General features: G+C 39.9%; 1 protein-coding gene across 1 annotated transcript in view; it reads right to left on the bottom strand.

Annotated features, from left to right (window-relative positions):
* The window catches only part of GCH1 (GTP cyclohydrolase 1), a 42,577-nt gene extending 32,801 nt beyond the window's left edge, over positions 1-9,776 (bottom strand). The window contains exon 1 of the mRNA XM_032875341.1: positions 9,294-9,776. Coding sequence (XP_032731232.1) covers positions 9,294-9,633 — 340 coding nt within the window. The 5' untranslated portion in view covers positions 9,634-9,776. The remainder of the gene's footprint in view (positions 1-9,293) is intronic.
* Positions 9,777-15,982: the final 6,206 nt, after the last annotated feature.

Raw genomic sequence — 15,982 nt, 5'->3', positions numbered from 1 at the left:
AAAAAAAAAAAAATCACAATGAAGATCGAGCTCACAAATATATATATATATGTATATATATATATACTATTTTTCTATAATTTCAGGGTAAACGTTTTTCAGTTATCAGATTTTTCTGGTTAGCTAGCCCTTAGGAAAAGTTGTATTTATTTTACTCCTAGATTTGAAAAACTTTGCCAAAATATTTTCACCTATTTGAAAATACATGCACATACCTCAAAAATAAAAAACTGGAAATAGTGAAAAATATTGCTTCTATACTTATGTGCTATCAGCCCAGTTCATATTCTGATTAACATGTAATACCAATATAAGCAACATTTTATTGTCCCCCATATCCCATTTTTCCTACAAAATATAACTCCTCTGAGTTAGCTATTCTAAAAGCCTAGACATTGAGGTTACTTCCACATTCAAGGCTATAGTGGCTAACTTTGAGCATATGTATTTAATGTGTCCAAGTATCTATCTAAGATAAATTCCTAGAGGCTGGATTTTCAAGTAGCTTATATAACTCGGTATATGATAGATGTTGCCAAATTAACCTCCATAAGGATAGTATCCTTTCAACAGTAATAGTTTTTGCCCTAGCACTTCGATAACATAATGCAGTATCAAATTTTTGGACTTTTGTCAATCTAACAAGGAAGAAATGTCTGTGTGCATTTCTCTTACTGAAAGTGAGGTCAAGCATCATTCCAAGTGTTTAAGTCATTTGTATTTCCTACCCCATGAACTGTCTGCTTACAGGTCTCCTTGATTTTTCAGTTCTGTTTTTGACCTTTCACATTAATTTCTAGCCTCTCTTTTTATATTAGTTTGATTACCCTGTTGTCTCAAGGGGAGTTGTAAATATTTCTTCCCATTTTGTCATTTGAATTTATTCATGTTGGTATTTCACATGTGATAATTCATAGTTTTTATGTAGTTAAATTATTTTCTTTTATGGCTTCTAGATTAAGTCATAATAAGGTAGAGCTCTACTTTAGAATTAAAGAAATTAACAGTCATAATTTTAAGCTTTATTTTAAATACTTTTAAACTTACTAAATAGTTGCAAAGATAGTCTAAGACATTCTTCTATATCTTCTTTATAGAAATTCAGTCAATAAATTCAAAAGGAATTAAAGAACCAAACATCATTATTTTGCAAATTATAATTACTGGGTCTAGACAATCACCAATGGCTATTAAAAGTAGTAAGTGAAAGACTGGTGAGGCACTTTATAATGGATGAATAAGGCTGATAACACCTAACACTGAACAATTTTGATGTCACAAAAAGACAACTAGTTATTTAGTTGCCTCCTGATGGAAGCATATGCCACCATTTATAAATTATTCTTTACTAAATTTAAGAGTTATTTTTGGGTGGGAGCAGGGAGGCACACCTCTAAATCCACTAGTATTTAAGGAACATGTTAAACTAAATCATGAGAAAATAATGAGCAAAACCTAGAATATGGAAAATTCTATAGGACAAATGACCCTGTTTCTTCAACAAATTATAGGGGATAAAAAGGAATAACAAATTGTAACAAATTAAAAGAAATTTAAGAACATTAATCAAATACAATGTGTGAATCTTGTTTGAATCTTTATCTAAAGAAACCAATTTGTAGGAGTGCCTGGGTGGCTCAGTGGGTTAAAGCCTCTGCCTTTGGCTCAGATCCTGATCCTAGGATCCTGGGATGGAGCCCCACATTGGGCTCTCTGGTCAGCAGGGAGTCTGCTTCCCTCTCTCTCTCTCTCTGCCTGCCTCTCTGCCTACTTGTGATCTCTCTCTGTCAAATAAATAAATAAAATTCTTAAAAAAAAAAACAATTTGTAAAGAGACACCTGTGGAAAAATCAGAGAAATGTAAACACTGGATAGATATTTGGAAATAAGGAATAACTGTTAATTTCAAGCACAATATTTTTAGGTCTTTTTATTTTAGATATAGTGAAGTATTTATCAATGAAATGACGTATTTGGGATTTGTTTTAAAACAATTCAGTGAGGGAATGTGAGACAGAAAGGTTGAAATAAGATAGACCTATATTTATGCTAACAGTTGAGGCTAGAAGGCACACATCAGCTCATTATACTATGCTATGTACATTTGAACATTTCTATGACAGCTTAAAAACTGATTGCAAACTTGACGGATTTTCTAGAGATCCTTCCCCATAATTTTTATGTGCCAGGGAACAGACCAGTCACTTCAGTGATACCTTGAAATAATATGTTGACTGACTCTAGGAGCTATCTCAAACAGGTGAGTTTCTGCAGTGCAGACTGTCTGACTCTACACACTTGTCTAAAGGATGACCTCTGGTCTAAAAGTATTCAGGAGGCCCAGTTGGAATAACTCGTGGCTTTTTTTCATAAAGACAAGTCCTCTGAATTTTTCTTCAGTGTATAAAACAAGTAGTATTTATTGAGCACCTACGCAGAGAGGATTGTGGTAGAAAAAAAGAGTTAAGAAAGGGTCTTTGTCTTTATGAAATTAATTCAAACATGTGCTGGGAAGTTTGCTAGGGATGCAACAAGGAGTACAAACAGTTCCTCTTCTCTAAAAGGGACTAAAAAACTGCTAATGAGGCTTATAATCAGACAAAATTCCAGTGAGTAAATGTCCTCTCAGCCTTGAGTATAACACATTTACCTCAGTTCAGATGATCTTTGATTAACCAAATCCAAATTATCCCCATATCTAACTGCTATAGATTCAAAGAGAATGCAGAACCACAGGGATATATTCATTTATATAAACTGGAATTAGGAATGGTTCATATGATCCAGAATTCATAATCTAGCATACATCAAAGATTAGATAGTTGCCCTCTCCTGGCAAATTTTAATACTGCAGTCTGACTCAACCTAATATGGGACTCAAATTACAGGAGTATATTGCAAATGAGCCAGTGGGTGAAACCCAGCCATGGAAGAGTTTCAAGAGCTGAACAAAGAAAACAGCAGAGAAAATACAAAAAGGGAGAGGAGGAGGAGGGAATTTAAATAAATCAGCACAGTATTATGATTAAACAGAATGCCAGAGAATATGACTCTCATTTTCTATCATCCTCCCAGCACTGCTATTGTCAAGACACGATCTTGGGCAGGTGCTCTCTTTTGTCAAGACACCCACTTGGGCAGGTGCCTCAGTTTTCTTATCTGTAAAATGGGAATACATCGCCTACCCTCTAGGGCTACTGTGAGGGCAACTGAGACGATATATGTAAAGAACTCAGCACCTAGTAAGTTATCGTAGTGTCTGTTTTTACTCACATGTCAGCTCAGGCATCCACGCTCCTAACTCCCAGCACAGATAAATTCCTTTGTTAAGTGCTCTCATTGAGCTCTGTCCATTTTATCCTTAACATTTCTCAATCTGTAATCCCACACACACTCGTGATTTTGATGAATATCGGTCTTTGTCCAAGAGTCTGTAAATTCCGTAACAGCAGAAACCATATCTGGCTTTACTCATCTTGGGTTCCAAGCATTCGGTGCAGGGCCTGGCACTCAATAAATTTGTTACATGAAATTGTAAAGTTGCCAGTCTTATGAAGAATAGTATTTAGCCCTGGTATAGGTATAAGGTGAATCGTATTCCTTCTCAAAAAGATAAGTCGGAGCCCAAAACCCCAGTACCTCAGAATGTGACTTATTTGGAAATTGAGTAACAGCAGATGTAATTAACTAAAGTAAGAAGGGACATAGTGGAGTACAATAGACTCAGTCCTATGTGACTGGTGTCTTTAAAAGAGGAAAATCTGAACACCAATAGAGATGGAGATTGGAATAATGCAGGCAAATGAACACTGAGGTTTGATACCTACCACCAGATGTTGGGAAGAGCAAAAATGGTCTCTGCACTACAACTGTCAGAGGGAGTATGGTTCCACCCACACTTCCACCCACACCTTGCTTTTGGACTTCTAGCCTCTAGAACGTGGGACAATAAAATACCTGTTGTTTAAACAGCCCAGTCTGTGGTACTTTATACCAACCCAATGAAACTAAAACAGGCACCAAACTGATGGCTTTGTTTGGTATTCCGAGGTTATCTGTAGTGAACTTTTTTTCTCCCAGGTCAGAAAAATTGTTAATAGATAATATCTTTTTAAAAGAAAACCTTAGGGGGTACCTGGGTGGTTCAGTCAGTAAAGTGTCTGACTCTTGGTTTCTGCTCAGGTCATGATCTCAAGGGTCATGAGATCAAGCCCCAAGATGGGCTATGTGCTCAGTGTGGAGTCTGCTTCAGATGCTCTCCCTCTGCCCCTCCCCCTACTCCCACTCTCTCTTTCTCTACCAAATAAATAAATAGATCTTTAAAAAATAATTTAAAAAATAAAAGAAACCATTAGGACAAGCTGTTTTCCTCCATTCTCAATGGCTTAACAGCTTTAATCAACTTTGACTATTTCTAAATTCCAGGCATGTACTTCAACAATTTCATTATTTTTTCTTCTTTATTCATAGTATACTTTCTAGCAGTAAGTAGAACTAAGTCCTAATAAAAGTATTCATTAACAAAACAATTTAAAATAAAAATTACTAGTGAATCAATATTTAGATGACCTACACACATCCAAAAATAGCACCTCTCCATGATGAGATTAACATTTAATATATTTAAAAACTTGGGACATAAACTCACATTTCATCCACAATATGGGAGGGAGAGTAAATAATGTGATTCTTGTCCCCATTCATACCTTATAAATTGTTACAATTTTTAGCTCATCATTGGTCTGATTTGGTAAATCACAAGGATTTGTGATTCAAAAAGAGAAAAAAATCTTTCGTGAGTTCTAGCACATTTCAGAATGAAATAACTAAGACTCATTTTTGGATAAACAAAGTCTCTAATTGCTTTGTATTATCTTTCTTTGTTTATTTTTGAGAATGAGAGAGTGCCTGCCTGTGGTGGGGGTTGGGAGGGCACAGGGGGAGAGAGAAGATCTTAAGCAGGCTCCACACCCAGTGCAGAGCTCCACATGGGTGATCTCATAACCCTGAGATCATGACTTGAGCCAAAATCAAGAGTCAGAGCCTTGACCAACAGAACCACCAAGGTGCCCTGCCTTGTGTTATCTTTAAAGGATAGATACCATCTTGCAGTGAAAATTACTGAGGCAGGGCTCCTCAACCCTGGTGGGAAGACAGTCAAGAAGCCCATCACCTGTGGTACCCTCTCCTCATGCTGCATTACACACATGCTTAAGTGCTTCCTAAGAACTGATTTATGAAAACTGTTTTGGCATCCTGGATAAGACAAGCTAAAACCTACATTAATTAGAAATACGACACAAGAGTTGTGTGTTCCCATAAATGCATAAAGAGGACAATTGATGAAAAAAGGTAGATGCCCTTAATATTTGGTAGATAATGCTCATTAAAAGGTTATTCCCATCTAAACCCAGGAGGGAACAGGGAATGGGAAATGTCAGACACAGAGACAAGAAGACCAAGAACCTCAAAGAACAGTAGACCTTCTAATTTATTTAAAGTTCTGAATAAGATATTGGAAATACAGGGAAGATTCCTTATTAGAAGGGGGACCTCATTGGAGGGCCTGGGTGGCTCAGCCAGTTAAGTATCCAACTCTTGATTTCGGCACAAGTCATGAGCTCAGGGTCCTGAGATGGAGCCATGTTGTGTTAGGCTCTGCGCTCAGTGGGGAGTTTGCTTCCACCCTTCTCCCTCTGCCCCTCTCCACCCTCCTCTCTAAAATAAATAAACAAATCTTTAAAAAAAAAAAAAAGGAGACCTCATCAAGGTAAAACTTAGAATATATAAGAGAACTACGATGTGTTAAACGGAAATAGGACAGCAACAGAGAAAGATGAGCTGGTCCAAGGATCAGGATGTGGTGGCAGATTCAAAGGAGAGCCAGTTCCTGGGAGAGGGTGCAGTGTCTCTTTCAGAGTTTCCTCCTAACCCAGTGGTGAACAGTGACCAGAAGACTTGCACAACCCTGACATAGCCCCATCACATGTGATCATAGATGTACCCATGGTAAGGTACACATTAGAAAGTAGATGAAAGGTACACTAGGCAAGGGTCATGCAGAGAAGGGGCAGTACAGGGGGCAGTACAGAATGCCAGAAGTTAGCATCAATCCACTAAGGAGGGAAGTAACAAAAAATTATTTGAGGAATGTAAGGCACCAATTTATTTTCTATTTTACAACACTGAAGTCAACACCATTAACCATAAGAGATATGAAAGATACAGAGTATCTTGTTTACAAGTAAAGAAAAGTGAGAGTTTTAAAGCAGTTTATTTCTTCCCAAAACAATTCTTAGTGGTCACTAATTTATGCTCTCTAAAGAAATAAAAATTAGGGATTGTTCAGGATTGTTTTATTACTCTTTGCTGTATTATCTACAGATTTAAAATATCCTTCCTTCTGTCTCCCACCCAGGCTGGGGTAGGGTCTAGCCCACTACCATTTGAGGTTTATTCCTTTAAATTCAGCACTACCCTTGTTGTCCTCTCCTCTCTGTCTTCTATGTGCCTCTAAGAAATGTATTAATGTATTAAGCCCTTAAGTGTGAGCCCTTAGATAGAGGCTTTCAAACTTTTTACCACAATCCACAGTTAATTATATTTACATCTGGAGCCAGTACACACCAAAAAAAACAACCAAAAAAACCCCCTACAAAACCCACACAGAAGCTCCTCACAACTTGTAACCTTACTACATGTGATAAACTGAACTTTTCAATTCTACTCCACCTTTTTTTTTTTTTTTTTAATGCTGCTAACCCAGCTGTTAGGTCATAGCTCACAGTTTGAAATATTTAGAGATAAGGTACACTGACACATCAAAATAACAACATGAGAAAGTAGGTAAGAGTTCCACATTCAGGCTGTCTGAACTCAAATACCAGCCCTACCACTTGAAGCTGTTAACCTCTCTCCTTCAGTTTCCTTGTCATGGGGTTAAAAGAACAGTGTTTACCTCAAAACAAAGATTAACCAAGATCTTCTGCATAAAGCAGTTAAAACATAAAAAAGTATTCAGTTAACGGCTAGTATAATTCTTAAATGGCCTGTGGACTCTTTTTATTGTGGTAAACTATACATAAAATTTATGCATAATAAAATTTTTGTGTAAATTTTATAAAATATAAATATAAATATAAAATAAAAATTTATGTATAATAAAATATGTATTATAAAATTTATCACTTAAAAAATTCATTTTAGGGGTGCCTGGGTGGCTCAGTGGTTTGAGCCTCTGCCTTTGGCTCAGGTCATGATCTCAGGGCCCTGCAATCGAGCCCCACATTGGGCTCTCTGTGTGGTGGGGAGCCTGCTTCCCCCACTCTCTCTCTGCCTGCCACTCTGCCTACTTGTGGTCTTTCTCTTTCTCTCTGTCAAATAAATAGAAAAAAAATTCATTTTAGCCATTTTGAGGTATACAATCCAGTGGCATTTAATATACTCACAATGTTGTGCAAACACCACTATCACCACTCTCTAGTTCAGAACATTTTCATCACCCCAAAAAGAAACCCATTAAGCAGCCACTCCCCATTCTATCCTCCTCCCCAGGCCCTGGCAACCCTTAATCTGCTTTCTGTATCTAGGTCCATGCACTTTTGAAGTAATAAGTTAACAGGTGTAAAACCATTTTCTAAGGTAGATTGAAGTGTTCTTTGGATTCATTAGCCCTATGGCTCATAAGACAAACTTATGCTCACCATTTGTTTAAATAAACCTTGTGAATCACTTTAGGTAATTTTGTGACCTTTCTGGGAGTCAGAAATACCTCTCTCCTGTGAATTTGGCCAAGATTCCCAAAGTCTGACCCATGTTATGAAGGGGACTGCATTCAGTATCCACAAGAGGCAGAATGAGTAAGTCCCTAAAAGAGGTTTCTTCATTACATTGTGGAATGTTACAAAATGATCGAATATTCACCAAATGAAGACTGCTTATTCTTCAGTCTTTGCAGTTTGAAATTCGGCTTTTCAGTCTCTGACCTGTTACCATCAAGAGGTAAAAAAGAGAACTTGGACACAGAACTAGGACTTTCTTGGCTTTAGTATGCAGTATTATTTCCTTTTGGAGCCCCACCCCTCTCACACTGATTTCCCACCCTTCCTCTGGGGTGTGGAAGACCGAGCAAAAATAACTTAGCTCTTCCCGGGATCTATAAGGGGAGTCGCCGGACTCGCCATCAAGAAAATAACAGGGGCAGGGAAGTTACCTTGCAAAGCAACACTGTTCTTTGAGACACGATGAAGGTAGAGGTTTCTTAGGCCAAATAAATAAATGTCACCAAGAGGCACCAAAGATTTAAGCTGGAAAACATCTTTGGTCCCAGTTGCAGAAGTCAGAAGCTTTCGTTCTCTTTTTTGTAAAGAACAGCACCATTCGCCCAGCAATTAGGCAGCTAAGTCCTCATTTTCCATTCTCCCTCCCCCATCCCCTACAGCTTTCCAACCTTCTGGGTGAAAGTCTGACCCGCCTCAGGCACGGATAACATTGGGCAAACCCAGCTTAGAGGTACTCCAATTCGGGGTCCCAGAGCCCAGCGAAACTTCCCGACTCCCAGGGAGTCAGTTAATTGATTTTGAGCTTTTAGAATGGGGACGGGGGCTTCAAACAGCAAAACGTCACGCCTCAAACTCTGGGCAAGACCATGCCCTGAGCTGGGCCAAATCCTGGGAAAGTCCTGAGATGGGAGTTAACTTGCAGTGGACCAAAGAGAATTAGAACTATCCCCAAAACCCCGGTGCCCTAGCAAGTCAGTCGAGCGTGCGGGTCTCCGAGTCTGCCACAAAGAATCACCCCTGCGCTCCAAGCAGACCAAGCCAAAGCTTCACCCCAGAACTATCAAAAAATTAGACCTCGAGAAGAGGGACGACCTAGGAAGAGCTCCCTTCCACGAGCGCCAGGCGATCCTAATCCTGGCAAGTCTGGGTTCGGCACGTGCTTCAGGCATCCGGCCCTGGGCGCTCGGGCGACAGGGCCTCCAGCCCCCCACCTGGCAGTTAGCTCAGTGACCGCTGTCCCCGCAACCCGAGGCTCAAGGAGAGGGCTGCGCGCGGGACCGGGAGGACCCCGTAAGGACAGCTGAGCCGGACGCCGCGCACAGGGCCCTCGCCTGGGCGGGACAGCGGGGCCAGGGCAGAAGGTGGGGTTTGGAAGTGACAGCACTCCATCTTCTGCCAAGAGTGAGGCAACTCCGGAAACTTCCCCGAGCCGACGCGCGCCTCCCGCGGCCACCTACTCCGTGCCCGCAAGCCGGAGCGGCCCGCGCCCACGACGCCGGCGGGCGCACTGACCTGAGATGGTCTCCTGGTAGCCCTTGGTGAAGAACTGCATGGCTGTGGCCGCCCTCCAGGGCGTCTTGAGCAGTCCCTGCCGCTGGGGGTCCTCGCCCAGCGAGCGCAGGATAGACGAGTAGGCGGCCGCCAGGTTGGGGAGGTTCAGCTCATTATCCTCCTCGCTGCGCGGCCGTTCGCCCTTCCAGCCGTCCGCCGGCTGGACGCTCTTGGTCTCCGGCCGCGGCGGCTTCTCGGCCGGCCCGCTCCGCCCGGATCGCGGCGGCTCCCCTTCGGGGAACCCATTGCTGCACCTGGCGCCCCGCGGCTTCGCGGGCGCCCGCACCGGACCCTTCTCCATGGACCCGCCCGCTGCCGCTCCGGAGGGACTCTGGGACGCTTCGGGGACTGACACTCAATCGCGCCGGCGGCCGTAGGCAATGGGCTGTGGCCAGGATCACCTGAGGAAAGTAGGCGACCGGCCAGGGACACCTCCTCCGCCAGGGACAGTGGCAGGCTGGAGAGCGCGGCCGTGCCTCCTTTTTATCTGCTGGCGGCTCGGCCGGCGCCGCGGGGCGTTCCCATTGGCCGGAGCCTCCGCGCGTCAGGCGCTCGCCCCGCCCCCTCGCCTGTCCTCGGCTGGGCTCCTCACAGGGGCGGCCCCGGGGGAGGGGCGCGCGGGGGGGATGGACCCCGCGAGCTGCGGAAAGTCCCCCGCCAGGGGCGGTGAAGCGGCCTCGCTGGGGACCCCTCCGGCGCCAGCCGGGAGGAAGGGGTGGACCACTCGGGCTGTTGCAGTGTGAACCGAATCCGAAAGGAGGCCGGCGTCGGGTGCTGGAACCTTGGCGAGGGGGGCATGCTCTGCGCGCACGGTCAGCCCTCTCCTAGACGAGGAAAACGCTGCTTCAGAAGTGCTCTGGTCCCCTCGCTCTGCAAAAGATGACCCAACAGGTGGCCTCAAGGGGAAAAGACTGTGGGTAAGGAAACCAACTCCTATGCTTTTGGGGCAAGAGAATAATATGACACGAAACTCCTGCGTTGGTTAGTTAAAAATTGTCCCACGCACCTGCCACCTACGAGAACCCTCTCTCTGCTCCGAGGGAGAGTGTTACACCAAGTGGTCCTCGCGTGAGTCTCTATCTAGGACGATGGTGTTTGTGAGGGTCTGGAGAAAAATTGATTTACAAGAGAAGAAAAGTTAGGACTTTGATTAGAAACCCATTTGTGCTCTGGGGAAATTTGGTACTGATCGTTTTAGAGTGACGTGCTAAGCTCGCTCCTTTCCGCTAGTGTTGGTACAAATTGTGAAACGTTATTGATCAGCTGGATTCGTAACCAGGGACATCTGCTTTGACGTGTTTTCCTTAAGATTAAAAAAGGGGCTTTTTTTTTTTTAAATTGGCTGTTTTCCTCACTTGAGGAATTATTTCATAATGCCAAAGGTAAGTTTTAAAACACGAATCAAATTAATAACGTATGATTTGCTGCAGAAGGTTTCTAATGCTGACTTTCTGACATATATACAGATATTAAAAAGCTTCAGATCATACAAACCAGGAAAGAAGCCCCTGAAATCGTTCCATACGCATATAGTCATTGTAATTACTAATTAGTATCTATTGTATCTATTAGTATCTATTGAATATCTGCTCCAGACATAGCCCTGTTCTAAGCATCAAGGAAAGAGATACAGAAATTCCTCGGCCACCTTGGCATCTTTAGTCTAAAATAGAAGTGTTTCCGGATCTTGGGTGGCTCAGTGGGTTAAAGCCTCTGCCTTCAGCTTAGGTCATGATCCCAAGGGCCTGGGATCCAGCCCCACATCAGCAGGGAGCCTGCTTCCCCCTCTCTCTCTGCCTGCCTCTCTGTCTGCTTGTGATCTCTGTCTGTCAAATAAATAAATAAATAAATAATCTTTTAAAAATAAATAAATAAAATAGAACTGTTCTTGCCAATGTGGTTTTTAAAGATAGTTATTGAATTTCTATATGCATTAAATACCAAACTACATAAATCAAGAAATATGACCATCCCTTGGGCTCTTTGTTAGTCTGCTAACATTTTTGTGAGTTTTTTCCCCCTCAGCAAGATCCTGCAACATTTTTTCCCTATAACTGCACTGTCCACTGTCCACTGGTATTTTCTGGTCAGAGTTATCCACTGGGTCTCAAACTGTTTCAGCATAGTTGGAGACAACATTACAGAATGGCTTTGTTTTAGCAAATGAAAACAAAGACACCAAGTGAGGTACTTTTAAAAGAGGAAGGATTCCATGGAGACATTTTCAATAAGATTTTTTAGTGGCAATCTTGTGCCTACCTTTAAAAGCATTTGTAAACATTAACTACTGTTCTCTAAAGACAATTTCTAATTAAATTTTTACCCTAAAAATTAAATTTTCTTATAAACACTGCCACTGAGGCATCAGCACTTTTGTTACCAAATAGTGCAAAGTCTCTGGATTTGTTCTATGAAATATTTACTTGTTAAATGCAGACAGTGCCTTTCAGCCAAATGCCGGAAAGTAATACAAGGAAGCTTTACAATCACCATTATAGACACAGTTTAACAGTGAAATGTAGGTTGTTGGTGAGGGTAGTTATAAGTAGAAATGAGAGAAGAGGGAGGAATAAACTAAAATAAGAGGGACATATTCCCCAGAATTTATTAGCACAAATTATTTCAACAGTACAACTATGAGCTTTCACAGTCAGAAATTGTAATGGCATCTAGGTTTTCTAATCCAGTAAGGGACCCATTTTCACCTTGGACCCAACCTGGGAATTGCTTTCTATCAAAAACCCAAGGAATTTTTTTTTAATTCTCCCATTTTTAGGAGAGTAGTAGAACAGAGAGCAGATGAGTAAGATACACAAAGATTGAGTAGTGCAATGCTTTAGAAATATATAGTCACTTACCAAGGGTAACAGGTAAACTAACCTTAGGCATTTGGCAATTTTAACTGGAAAAAAGTAAATTTCTTTAAATGCACTAGATGAAGATTTTATATTTGAGATTCAAACTTAAGAGGATATTCTTGATTAAGGTGGAAAGATGAACAAGAGAAGTGTCATCATTCCGCTCCTAACTTCCAGAAGTAGGACTATGAAGTCAATACAATCCTGAGATGTCTCACTAAATCCCCCAAATGTCAGGGGAAGCAAACTAAATTGAGGCCCTTATCTTTTTTCTCCTCTGACTGAGGAGGAATGGAACAACGTTTGGAGAGAAAAATGGAACATTGATCTGATTCTCTGAGATGGAAAGGAATGATCAACAGCTCTATACTGAGCTGAGGAAGGTGTCCACAGCCCAAAATTACTTCACAAGGGAAGGGTAGATGTACGCCAAATGTCACATGTCCCTGGCAGAGGATCTTAAATCACCTCAAAAGAACTAGCATGTGCTAAAAAAGAGGGATACTAATGAAGAGTGTGCTCTATGACAGATGAACACCATCCCAACCTTCACAGTCCCTCAACCATATATCACAGTCATATATCATAAGCATATAACACAGTAACCTCAACCCCCAAACTGTAGCAGAGTCAGGAAAGCAAATGAGCTTCCACAGTAATGGGAACACAAAGAAGTCATCCTCAATAATATTATGCATGGATGGAACAGAGAAACAGCATGGCAACCAGAGCAAACATACAATAGCCAAACAAACAAAACTAAACAATGGTGGAAATAATATACCATATAGAAGACACGAAGACAAAGAATGCAGCTGAGTAAGAAATAAAGCTCATGGAACAAAAGAAAATTCCTCACAAATGTTTTATGCTACAAAACAACTTAAAAAATATGAGTTCAGTATGATAAAAAAAACCGAGATAATAGAATAATAAAATTGAAAAAGGAGTTACAGATTTAAGGAAATGAATTGAGAACCATCATTATTATGGAATTTCTTAAAAAGAACCATGTATAAAATAGATACTGCAGAAAATGTAATTACTGACATGAAGAAAGCAGGTGAATGAATGCAGAGTAAGAGAGAAAGATGAAAACTTTTAGAGAAGACAAAGATGATCCAGCATAAGAATAATTAGGGTTCCAAAGATAGAGAACACAACAAATGAGAGAGAATGTAGTCAAAGATATAATACAAGCATATTTCTGTACCAGAAAGAAACCCTTATATTTATATGCAATTGATTTTCAACAAGAGTGTCAAGACAATTAAATGGGGTAAAGAGTCTTTTCAACAATTGGTACCAAGGTAAATGGACATCCTCTTGCATGTAGTAAAAAAAAAAAAAAAAAAAAAAAAAAGAACCTGGGGTGGGGATTGGTGAAATAGGTGAAGGGGATTAAAAGGTATAAACTTCCAGTTATAAAATAAATAAATCATGAAGACAAAAAGTATAGCCTAGGGAATGTAGTCAGTTAAATTCTAATAGCATATAGTGACAAATGTGACTACACTTATTACGGTGAGTTCTCTATAATGAATAGAATTGTTAATTCACTATGTTATACACCTGCAGCTAATATAACATTGTATGTCAACTATAATTAAAAAAAAGAAAGAATTTGGATCACTATCGCACATCATATACCAAAATTAAGTCAATTAGATCAAATACCTAAACATAAGAGCCAAAATTATAAAATTCTTAGAGGAAAACATAGGCATAAAACTTCATGTCCTTGGATCACCCAATTAGGTTTCTTAGAAATGACACCCAAAATGGAAGTAACTAAGGAAAAAAGAAAAGATAAATTAAATTTCACCAAAATTTAAAATTTTTGTGCTTCAAAGGACACTGTCAAAAAAGGGAAAATATAACACAGAGAATGGAAGAAAATATTTACAAATAATGCATCTGATAAGGGACTAGTATCTAAAATACATAAAGAACTCTAGGGCTGCTGGGTGGCTCAGTGCGTTAAGCCTCTGCCTTTGGCTCAGGTCATGATCCCAGGGTCCTGGCATCAAGGCCCACATTGGGCTCTCTGCTCAGCAGGGAGCTTGCTTCCCCCACCCCCTTCCTGCCTCTCTGCCTACTGTGATCTCTCTCTCTCTTTCAAATAAATAAATAAAATCTTAAAAAAAAAAAAAAGAACTCTAACAACTCAATAAAAAGACCAAAAACTGATGGGCAGTAATTCAGTGGACAAAAGAACTGAATGGACGTTTTCCCAAAGATATACATAGTCAAGAAGCACATGAAAAGATTCTCAATGCTATTAGCCTTCGCAGAAATGCAAATTAGGGTATGAGTGAATACTGCCTCACAACCCCTAGGACAGCTGTATTCAAAAAGATGATAACAATTGTTTCTGAGAATGTGAAGATATTGGAATTCTCATACACTGCTAGTGGGAATATGAAACAGTGTATCTGCTTTAGAATATGGTCTGCAGTTCCTCAAAAAGTTAAACATAGAATTGCCATATGACCCAGCAATTCCACAGGAAGTAGAAACCTAGGAGTAAAAAAACCCACAAAACTTGTACATGAATGTTCATAGCACCATTATTCATAATAGCCAAAAAGTGGAAATAATCCAAATGTCCACCAACTGATGAATAGATAAACAAAGTGTGATACTAAGTGTGATATACATGTACACTGGAATATTATTCAACTATAAAAATGAAGTACTGATATATGCAATAGCATGGATGAACCTTGAAAATATTATACTAAGTAAAAAAAACGACATGCAAAATGTCACATATTGTGTAATTCTGTTGTACAAAATACCTAGAATAAGCAAATCCATCAAGACAGAAAGTAGATTAGTAGTTGCCATGCCGCTAATAAGGCATGGTTTCTTTTTGGGTGGTGAAAATCTCCTGGAATTTGTGGTGATATTTGTACAACTTTGTGAGTATATTAAAAATTATTGAACTGTATAGTTTAAAAGGATGAATTTTATGGTATCTGAATTATATCTCAATAAAAAGGATATTTCTCTTAAAAACTAAAAATAAAATTTGCAGAATATATCTATAATTTTCCTAGAACAATATGTTCTAGAAAAAATTTGAGACAGAATTCTTAATGCCAAGCTGGATAAACTTCAAGGATAAGGACAGTTTCAAGGATAGAATTTTTCAAGCATCCACAGAAAAACAAAACAGAACAAACAACCAACTGCCTAAAAAGGTTTGGGAGTAAAGACACAAGCTATCTGCTGGTTTTTCCACAGCAACAATCATTGCCAAAAAAAAAACAAAAAACAAAAAAACAATTTTTTTTTTTTTTGAGGAGACAGCTTTATAGCTTTAAGTAAGTTTTACCTACTCAAGAGAGCATTTAAGTACAAGGGGACACTGTCTTAAACATGTATGAACTCAGAAAATACAACTCATATAAGTTCTTTATTGAGAAAACCCTCTGATATGACATCCTACCAATTAAGAGATAATCAAAATAAAGAACTCAAGAATAAAGAAGTTATGGTAAACATTTAAATATAAAATCAATTTAAATTTGTTAAATATTAAAACAATTCTAAGTACAAAGCCAATACTAAATCATTTTGAAATCATTGTTACAGAACAGAATATGAACAGTATGAACCTGGACATTATAAGAATAAAATGACTAACCAAAACCAAGATCTGGAGAAGGGAGATGGGTAGTCTTCACCCTTCATAAAAAGGAGTCAATAATATTATTTAAACTGAAACATATTAGGGGTACCTGGGTGGCCCAGTCAGTTAAGCATCTGGCTTTGGCTCAGGTCGTG

Source organism: Lontra canadensis, unplaced genomic scaffold, assembly GCF_010015895.1.
Source record: "Lontra canadensis isolate GAN:19392208 unplaced genomic scaffold, GSC_riverotter_1.0 scaffold55, whole genome shotgun sequence".
Taxonomy (NCBI): Eukaryota; Metazoa; Chordata; class Mammalia; order Carnivora; family Mustelidae; genus Lontra; species Lontra canadensis.
The sequence above is the reverse complement of the archived record's forward strand: the minus strand, read 5'-3'. Positions and strand labels throughout refer to the sequence as shown.